Source organism: Adelges cooleyi, unplaced genomic scaffold (genome assembly GCF_023614345.1).
Source record: "Adelges cooleyi isolate 19-005CV unplaced genomic scaffold, UGA_ACOO_1.1 ACOO_flye_CR_arks_rails_tigmint_CR_PRNA_23, whole genome shotgun sequence".
NCBI lineage: Eukaryota > Metazoa > Arthropoda > Insecta > Hemiptera > Adelgidae > Adelges > Adelges cooleyi.
In genome coordinates this window covers 18,817,553-18,828,329 of record NW_026095893.1, presented here as the reverse complement: position 1 = coordinate 18,828,329, position 10,777 = coordinate 18,817,553, and the positions used below count along the sequence as shown (strand labels likewise).

Genomic DNA, 10,777 nt, shown 5'->3' with positions numbered 1-10,777 from the left:
GCTTTTTAAAAAAACACAGCAACAACTTTCGATTTTGTGCAACTCGCATAAGTAGACAGTCGTTTTAAATATAATAGGCGAAACATACTGGTGGACAAAATATGTGGCTTTGAAAATATATTTTGGAATATTTAATGACTCTTAGAAATTACTCATTAACAGTATTCGAGTTATAGTAATAATAATTAGATACTATGTTGGGATTTATTAACAATTACGTTAATATTAGCTACTAAGAGTAGTTTAAACGTCCATACAGGTAATCGTTTTAATGCAAGTATACCAAAAATTAGACAATTTGCAGAATATAAATTTTGATTTGGTATAATTTAAAAAAAATTAAAACAGCCGAATCTGATATTTTAAACATTGCATGTTCATTTACAGTGATCGTTTGCACGAATTGTATTGTAAGTTTATTATTGTGTACATAGCGCTCCGCTGAGATCCCGCCTTTACATATACTCATACTACTATAATATTAGGTAAATGTAATATTATATTCTACTTGGTATTATGTTTCAGAATTATGTAAATATGTTGTTCATAACGAAAAATGACTAATGTGGCTTATGTTAACAAATTCGCATAAACAAATCTGCAAAATACATCTAGACTTTATTGTTTCGGTCGGCAATATATAAGCCATTCGATAAGTCGTAAAAAACCATTGAAGCCGTCAGTATAACTATCATTGAAATTATTTGGTAAGTAATGTACGAAATTGTTTTCTCATATTAACTGGTTTTATATATTTTTTTAAAGTAAAACGTATTAAATGTTACAAAATAATAATTTTGAAAATATAATTACTTAAAAAAAAAACTTACCGACTATTTAAATGGTGTTTTTAAAAAATATTCGAATACATTTTTAAACGAAGAACTTTTATTAGAATAATTTGTTATCTAGATGATTATATAGTGATAAGTTTATTAGAATGATGCAAAACGCTGGTTATAACTACGCGTAGCATAAAACGCAAAGTATGTATCAAAGCGTTTTTTTGAAAGTGATTTTATCCTAGTTAGCCAGTACAGTGGGATCGAGGCATAATAGAATCAAAGCAGTGGGGACGGAGAGGTCACAGGTCTACAGGAATTATTTTTTATAAAAGTGGTAAAACTACTTTTAAATAAACGGTATAAACGCTTTGATGCTAATTTTTAACGGAGTCATTATTTACAAAAAAAAAATTGTGCGTAGCTTCTTGCTGCGTTGTTATTTTAAAAGTGTTCATCCATACCACACATAATGTCAATCGACATCTACATATTATAATATTTTTAATACTAAATGTTGCTGGCCTAATACTAGTGATGTAGAACGTTATGATATTTTATTGTATTTAGAATCGATGTGAATTTTAACCATATTATAGTTATATGATACTATTTTAGCTCCTCCTCCAGACGTAGAAACTCTTGTATTATGTTTACATATTGAACACAAAAAAACACATATTTTTTAAACAAGTGTTTGCACTAACTGAATAATATTCATACGAAATATTCTATTTGTGGTATATCCTCGTTTGTGTATTTCGTATTAAATATTAATATGGCTTTGTCTTTTGTTGGATATACATTATTCGATGCAGCTGACGCGAATGAGATAATTTGTTTATTTTCGTTGGTTTTCGTAGAGGCTTTGTGTTCATTTGGATTTGTTGAATTGTTTTTTATGGCTGATTGTGGTGATTTTAGATTTTTGTTTTGTGTGTTTACGTTATGATTTATATTGGAGGTTTTTGTTGAGGGTGGTATAACATTAGAAAAAGTCATCAGGGAGAGTCACATTGAAGATAACGGAGTACGATTGGGTAAAGAAAATCTCATTGAGCAAGCGGGAAAATTATTAGATTAGGCTAAATGAGTAGGTTTAGAAATAAATGCTGAAAGAACTGAGTATATAATCGTACGGAGAAGATAGGTAACGGATCGTGTACACCAACATCTAGATGTGTAATGTGAATGAACAAAGAAATAATTTAAGGAAGTGATCGAAAGACAACTTTGAAAATTGTTAATTTTACTTTACAAGCATTTTTTCTAGTAAAATAACATTGAAGGATGGTGTTTTTGGACACAGTAATGCTGTGTTAACTAGAATATATGACATACGTAGGTAAAAAACATTTGTTTAAGTATGATTGGTTTTAATACAAAATTTGTGTTCGATATAATATTTGTAACAATAAGGTATGCAAGCGAACTAAAACGTTCAAAAAGACAAATAATGAAACATGATATGTACATTCAAAAACCATTTGTTTTTCATAAAAAAAAAAATAATAGTAAAACTTCAAAAATTGTATTTGTAAAATACAACAGTGCTTGTAACGTGGTAACTTAAACAAATTGCAATGCTAACACTGATAGCTCAATAGTCATTTATCATTTGTCTACATTACTTCGAGTCCTTAGGCTACCAGAATGAATACATATAACGTGTTTAATGTAACCAAACAAAATCTGACTTGACATAATTAAGAGGCCTCTACACCTGTGTAGTTTCTATCGAAAACAACTTTATTCAATTTAACCGTCACCCGAAACGACAATAATATTGAAAACTAGTATACATTTGTCAATAATTGTTTTTCAATATTTTCTGTAATCGTATCTTGTGGTTAAGTGATCTTTGCATCAATGTAAGAAAACCATGATTTTTTACCAGCATGTTTATAACAACAGAAGTTTAAATTTCACATCAGAGCAATGTAAATAGGTAAATATAATAATAAAGAAATAATCCCGCATGGAGTTAAATAAAATCTCCTGCCAAGTATTATAAATGACGAAAAACCGAATGCAATTTAGATTATCAAGTACTTTTAACAGTAAAAATGTATTTTGTAGTAATAAAATATAAATATTTTATACGTTTTTAGACTTCTTGCAATATAAATTACCATAAAAGTTGAAAAAATGCAAAAAGTGTTGAGAGGGGAGCCGGGGATTAGAACCCGGTACCACTCGCTCCTAGGAACCGATCACGCTCGACCGCACCACATATAGTTTTCATAACGTGTTACATTTTTTCTCGGCTTGGTCCCCTCGCCAATCCACAATAAGGAATTTTGTTCCAAAAATGTACATAGGGAAACATGTGCAATAAACGTTAAGATTTTATTGCCAGAATAACTCCGTTTAATATGTTTTAATTTGTATTATTATTTGCAGACAAAAATGAAAGTGATCTATGTATTTCTCTTCTGTGCTATTTTAAGTGTTTTGGCTACTGATACTCCAGGACCTTCTCAAGAACCTACTCAAAGACTTGTTTCGGAAAGTGATGGTATGTAGTTCGTTTTTACAAGTAACTACTCAAGGTACTCGGTTTAGGTTTTAAAAAAACTAAACAAAATTCAATATTTGACTTTTTTACAGACACTAACGACGATATAGACGATATAGACGATATAGACGATATAGACGATATAGACGAAATGAAGCAGATTGAAACTACAAGTCAGTACATTTTTTGTTTACAAAATACTTTTTTAAGTTTTAATACATTACAGTTTGTATACATAACTTATTACAGATATACTCATTACAAGACATATTGAAACAAGTAAGATACACTTAACCCTATTAATACTATAATCATACTATAGTAAGCTCAAATAATGCAACTTGTATTCAAAATATTTCTCAAAAGTATCTCCTACACGAATAATATGATTACATTATAATTAAGTTTGTACAATATTATCGATGATCTAGAATTGATATTATAGATTATTTGTGTGATAAAATTTCAACAAGGTTTATCACTAGTTAAATGGGCCACGTTTAATTCGAAATGTACTTATATTCAGAAAATTTGTATACATACAACGGGATTTTTTTTATCACGAGCCACTTAATGTCTCATAGGGTTTTGACTGGTCGATAATCAGTTTCGGATAGTTGTAGTGTAGTATTATATTTACATATCTGCGTGCGTTACCCAAACGCATTTCCCCTCCCATCCTAACTTTGAAATTCTTATAACTTCAAAAATAGTTATCCGAAACTGGTTATCGACCAGTCAAAGGTTTTAGTACATTATGCTAAATTTATAAAATTCATTTAAAAATATCACCCTGTATATCTTCGCATAATTTAATTTATTTTTTCTAACTCAATAAATTATTTGTTTATTTCAGACAGCATTTGGGACATAATAAAACATTTTGTTGGTCTAGATGAATTGTCGATGGGTAATTATTATTCTACAACAAAACCGATCACGTATGCTAGTACAAGAAATGTTTTGGAAATGATACAATAATTGTAAAAACAATTTATCAATGAAACTTTATGAGTGATATAAATATTAAATTTAAATCACTCAATATTTATTTGTAAATTTAACTTAGTTATTATTATTAAACGTGTATTTTCTACCTCGACTTCCTCCTTTTAATTTATAATAGATTATGAAATTAAGTTTAATATCGTTCAAAAATAATTTTTTGTAATTACAATTTCAGTTCAATTGACTTTTATGTTTGCACTACCTGGTAATAATTAAAAATATTTCTATATGGTTGTTGGTTATTCACAAGTATAAAATGTTTTCGTTTTAATTTCAGAAGAAGATTTTAATGACAACTGTATTATCCGTAATTCATATTTCATATTAATAATACATTACAAACGACTTTTACATTAGTTTTTTAATTATGAGAAAAATCATATGCATATTAATTTTGCTATATAATTTGACATATTATATAAAAGTGTATTTTGTTTTATATTATAGAGTATTTTTTGGAGACTAAACTGCAACGAAAATTATTCAAAGACATAAGTAATTATAAAATTCAACATATAACTTTAAACTGATAGTTAAAGTTTAATTCTACTTAAAAACATTTGGTTGGAAATCAGAGTCATAAGCTAAATATTTTTCACTTTGTCAAAGTGGCCACTAGAAATGATTTCTAGTGTCCTTAATTGAATCGATTATTTATGAAAGAGGTTTGTCCAAAAAGTTAAACTCTTGGGTAATTAAAAATAACTGTGTTTCACCTGCAATTTTACTTAAAAATAATTATAAAAAATATTTTTAATTTTTACGCACTATACATATTTCAATTTGTAAATATAAATTTTTAAATTTATTGTTTAACCAACAGCTTGAGTTTTAACTGAACAAATTTGACCCTGTTTATAAGCAATGAGCTACTTGTGTAACATAGGTTACTTCACTCCGTTGATGAATAAAACTACTAAATCATAAACGGGTTTGTGTGCAATATAGTGTTGTAAAACAAAACTACTTTACCAATATATTTATTTATGAGTTTTAAAATATTTAAATCGTTAATGAAGACTTTTTTCAAAACTTCACAATTTAATTTAATAATTTAACTAAACGTTTGAATAGTCTTATTAAAATGAACTATCATATGAATTCGACTTCATTCAATCGAAAACGATTCGTCTATAGCCACAGAACATATTTATTAAAAAATATCTAGTTATTTTCTCCGCCCCACGGAAAAACATTGGATCGTGGAAATGCTTTAGCATTACGGGTCCGTATAACCATAACGATTGTATTACTATAAGGTATAATTAATAGAAACATTGAACATTTCAGTAAGATGCTATTATATTACAAAATTGTAAAAATGTGCGTAATCTCAAGCTTGTCACTCCAAGTACACCTCTCATTGATTAGTCATAAAATTCACAATGAATAAACAATTGAATTAATAACATGAAATTAAAATGGAAAAGTTTTTTAGCCGAGTCTGCAACCACGAAAGAGCATTTTCATGTCTCGTTGAAGTACTAAAAGTATTTTGTTGAGTAGTGTTAGAATTATAAATAATGATTTAATATCTTAACAAGCAATAACAAGCTAGTATCTAAGGTAACTAGTATATTAAAACATCAAGTTTCTGGCTAATATTGTAGTTTTTAATATCTGGCTTAAAACAATTCGTAGAGAATTTGGGCCCTTAAACTATTTTGTATTTATCGTTTAGTTCTAATTTGAACGTTGAACCTACAACATATCTCTTATCTCTTATCAGATAATAGCGTAACGCTTTTTTGGTAACACTTTTTGACATTTTCATGTCTTAGCTCTGGCACATAACCGAAAAAAGCGTTATCAAAAAAGCGTAACGAAAAAAGAAATTGGGATGAAGATGAGGTGGGGTGGGAATGGGGTTAGGGTTGGGGGTGGGAACTAGCTGTGGTGCATAACCGAAAAAAGCGTTCGTTACAAAAGCGTTCTTCACTAAAGCGTTACAAAACCGTTACAGGGGTAGGAGGTAGGGGGTGGGAAGTAGGATGTAGGAGATAGGGGTGGGAGATAAGAAATATGTTATACGTTCAACGTTCAAATTAGAACTAAATGATAAATTCAAAATAGTTTAATTCTCTATGTTAAGTTACTTTTGGCCAGATAATGAACACTACAATTTTAGCCAGAAACTTTATCGTACATAATTTTTTAATTTCCTTGATGTTATGTTGTAACTGGAAGCTCCATGTAATTTTTTTTTTAATTATAACTCCACAACTAATCTAAATTCATTCGGTACTTCAACGAGACATGAAAATGCTCTTTCGTGGTTGCAGACTCGGCTGAAAAATGGCTTTTTTCGGTTATGTGCTAGAGCTAATATTCCCATCCCAAACCCCATTCTCACCCCCACCCACAACCCCATTCTCAGCCCCCCCCCCATCATATCCACCCCATTCTCCATTCCAACCACAACCCCATTCCTCATTTCTTATCTCTTATCAGATAACAGCGTAACTAAGAATTTTTTCGGTTGTGTGCCGGAGCTAAGACATGACAATGTCAAAAACAAATAAAATAACGGAAAAGTCGTAAAACCATTTTGACCGCAATAATTATATTTACACGTTTTACACATAGAACTCTAGTACTTAATCTTAATAATATAACATTCTAGCGCAGAGGGTTTGGCAAGTTTGGTTTTTTATAATATATTATTCTAAAAAAATTAGTTTTTAACAGGTTAAGCTGTTCTGACGGTATGCGTCTCATACAATTATCATCCGCTACAGCTGCTGAGCAATGTATAGCAAACTTTACATAGGATCCTGGTATATTGGAAGTGCTGCGACAGCTGTGTCGGAGCGCGTTTTTAATGATGGCCCAACAAATTTGAAGAAATTAAATTTATCATTAAGGTTCCGCAAAACTACCAAGGTTAGGTTAGGTTTTGATTTAGTTTTGAAAATGTTTGGCGCCATGAGCTTTATACAATTATCGTCCGCACTTGGTGTGCGTTTTTAATAATCTTCGGTATGGCACGTAATCCGCAGCTGATGTCAAAGTATACTATTTGGAATGAAAACGTGTATTTTAAAGTACTCCAGTATCCGTTATTATTATTTAATCACTAAATCTCTATCTTTATGTTGATGACGCGAAATCGTAACAATTAATTGGCCTATGTAATTTTAGGTTTAAAGTTACATTTCTACCTATATTTAATAAAATACTTATTTTCTATAACTGTACAATTTATTCATTACATGTTTTCATGTTTTTGTTACAGACCTCACATCCGAAGAGGTTAGAACTCAAGGTAATTACGCTTTATTTGACAGTCGTAAATAGCGCTTAAAATCTAGTTGGTCATTTGAAATCTATTTTAAATCAATCCAGTAATGTTTCCGTAATGTAATGAGAATAAACTGTTAAGATGAAAAAGTTCAATTTACAAGTTGATAATAAACTAAACATAACATTATACAAATATTTGTTCAACATTCATTTGAACGCTAAATATTTTAACGTTCAAAAACCGTTACCTTGAACTGAATCATAAACGTCTATTTGCAAAAATAACGGTTTTTGAAATTAAAACGTTTGACGTCATTAATCTTCAAAAACCACTACCCTGAACTGAACGTAATAAAATGATTTGTTTATCAAATTCTTTTCGTATAAACGTTTTAGATTCGTTCATTTGAATAGAATTTTTATCATAGCCGTTGAATGTGGCTATTTCTTTAATAATACTTGTTTTATTTTTGAAATCAGTTGCATCCACTGGAATATTTACTAATCGGAAAATCATACTGTTAATAGCAGCTATTTCGTACTAAACTTAACTAATTTAAGATACGATCTATCAGGAATTAAACATCAGCGAAGCCATTGTGGTGTCAAAAAATAAAGAAAATTTATTAATTTTGGAATCGAGTCCGTTACCGAATTGCTTAATAGAATTTGTAAAAAAACACGTGTCAAATTTTTAATCAAATAACAAATCTTTAAATTGGTCAAACACAATTGTGTATCAGTACCTATAGCACCTTAGAATAGGAAAATAAACAATATACAAAGATATCAGCAATGCTATATTTCCCAGGAATTGCAAATAAATTGTCAAATATTTTCAAAAAATACGGAACTCATTAGTTTTATCAAAGAAAATAATATTTTAACGATTTGTGTGTTTGTTTAATATGTGTTTTTCGAATAATGTAAATTGTAACTTGCAAATTTTGCAGTGTTTACTAAGGTTACCAAATTATTATATTAGAAACAATTTGAAAAATTATTTAAAAATTGTTTAACGCATTTATTGAATTTTTCAGTTACTGGTTCAAAATTTAAGGATTCTCTTGGACTTGAGCGAAGAGTCATGTTGATACCAGTTTTAGCATCATTAATAAACGATATTATACAAAGTAAATAATGAACTAATTGAAAACCAATATTTACACGAAAAAATACATATTCGGACCAACGAACATTACACTAAACACATTACATTTATAGTTGAAATAACTACATAAATAAATCGTCCGACTAATTTTCTAGTTAAAGAAACTACACACTTAGTTCAAAAAGTTATTCAATACTTATTTAACGGTTACTGGTTTTTATTAGGTTAATATCCGTACCTCATAACACAAGTGTATTTAGTAAAAAAATTTAATTTTCTGGTTTTATGTTTCAACTAGATTTAAATTGCACGCTCTCTTCATTGTCTTATATGACGTTTGGACTTTTGGATGAGCCCATCTAAGTTTATTTATTTTAACTAATTAGTTAGTTATTTATTAATTACAGGTTTAGATGTGGACGTTTAGGGAAAAATGAGTGCCGAGGGTGTAAGTGAAAGTAATAGAGGAAATGTATGTATGGACAAGTACAAGAGTGAAGAGTGAGTGTGGAGAAATGGAAGATTTTAGTGTAAGAGTAGGTGTGCATCTAGGTTTAGCGTTGAGTCCTTACTTGTTCTCTTTAGTAATGGACGAGATTACGAAAGATATACGGGGGGAGGTGCCTTGGTGTATGATGTTCATGGATGTAGTAGCGTTAGTGGGGGAAAGTCCGGGAAGAATTGGTTGAGAGACTTGAAGAGTGAAGAGAATGGACTGATCTACTAATCCAAAAGGAGTAAGACGGTGACAATCGTGTTTAATTTTGGAGAATGGTATAGGGCAAGACAGGTTATGGAGACGGGCGATGATGAAGTGTGTGGGGTGGATAGGTTTAGGAAGAAGAAGTTAGTAATTATTTATTTATTAATACAAAATTTCATTTTTCTCTCTTGTAAAATTTACATTTTTTGACTCAATACATTTTTGCTCTTAGGTGAGGATTTAGGATTAGCCTTAAATTTAGTTCGTCAAACTATGTATTTTTTGTCAGTGCAGCAAGCTAAATTTGGCTAACTTTTGAAACTTTTTTTGTAGACCCAGCGAGCCACAGTACTTGTTTTAAAGACACATGTCGAATCATAGGATTGTTCTTCAGTACAACATGTCCATTATCATACACAAAAGAGGCTATAGTTATACGCGGCCAAAAGTGTTCGATACGACATGGAAATAGAGGCTTGAAGGTATACAAATACTTTGGGTCTTCTATACATGCTGTGGATAAGGGAAAGCCTTCGGAGAAGGGAAATAGCATAGATCTTGAGTTAGCAGAATTCCTATAGTCTCAGGTTTATTTTACTAAATAATACATAAGTTACTTAATAAAGTACTTCTGTTATATTATTTAAATATTTTTTTGCGTGCCATATTTATATAAAAATTCTCAAATAATGTAACCTACTGTATAATAAAAAGTCTTTGCTCGCTATTATAAATTATTTCATTACTTTCAATAAAATAAATATGCTTTTGCTCAATGGAGTCATGTCTTTCATTATAAAAGAGAAGCTACTCCGATAAAAGCAAAAAAAAATGAAACACTAAATGAAAATTTGTATTTGTTTTCCTACACATCAATTCACAAAAACTTGTTAATTAAAAATTCAATTATTACAGAGAAATAATTCACCTTCATAATGAACGACGAAATGGTTTGATAAAAACATTACTGTCATAACAAAATTTGTATAGCGTCAATCGATAAATAGGTACATTGTGTTAATAATTAAATAATAAAAGATTAATACAAGTAATAAAAGATTTTTTAAATTTACAGTTTTTGTTTACCAATTTAATACATTTATATCAAAGTAATAAATTATTTTATCGTGACAAATAAATACTTAATAAAAAATGATTCGACAAGTTTTCGCTATGCTATAGCTAGTCAAAGTTTAAAAACATGTGATACTGTTTAATATGACTATTCTCATTATGTTAAAACTTAATATGTGTAACGCCAACAGGCTTGATTTGATTTACAGACTTTTACATGAAACCGTGTTTTTTATCGGGGTAGTATTAAATGAGTTTGATTTTATTGATAGGTAGTTACAATTTTATTTGTGACTACAAAAATAAAATTTTTGAACTAATTTTGGTGCAATTTTAGT

The 10,777-nt window shown here is 29.5% G+C and overlaps 1 protein-coding gene across 1 annotated transcript; it reads left to right on the top strand.

Moving 5' to 3' along the window:
- The first annotated feature begins 633 nt into the window (after positions 1 to 633).
- On the top strand, positions 634 to 10,106 carry LOC126835378 (uncharacterized). The gene is made up of 11 exons (XM_050567921.1): positions 634 to 707; positions 3,186 to 3,300; positions 3,393 to 3,473; positions 3,550 to 3,579; positions 4,157 to 4,210; positions 4,484 to 4,513; positions 4,586 to 4,615; positions 4,756 to 4,803; positions 7,544 to 7,573; positions 8,592 to 8,684; positions 9,699 to 10,106. Exons 2-11 carry the CDS (start codon positions 3,192 to 3,194, stop codon positions 9,944 to 9,946), a joined length of 753 nt encoding a protein of 250 aa, XP_050423878.1. The 5' UTR covers positions 634 to 707; positions 3,186 to 3,191; the 3' UTR covers positions 9,947 to 10,106.
- Positions 10,107 to 10,777: the final 671 nt, after the last annotated feature.

Coding starts and splice junctions, on each gene's coding strand:
- LOC126835378 (XM_050567921.1), top strand. CDS start 3,192: ATGAAAGTGATCTATGTATTTCTCTTCTGTGCTATTTTAAGTGTTTTG. Junction 4,211..4,483: donor TCTAGATGAATTGTCGATGG/GTAATTATTATT, acceptor TTACAATTTCAG/TTCAATTGACTTTTATGTTT. Junction 8,685..9,698: donor AATAAACGATATTATACAAA/GTAAATAATGAA, acceptor CTTTTTTTGTAG/ACCCAGCGAGCCACAGTACT.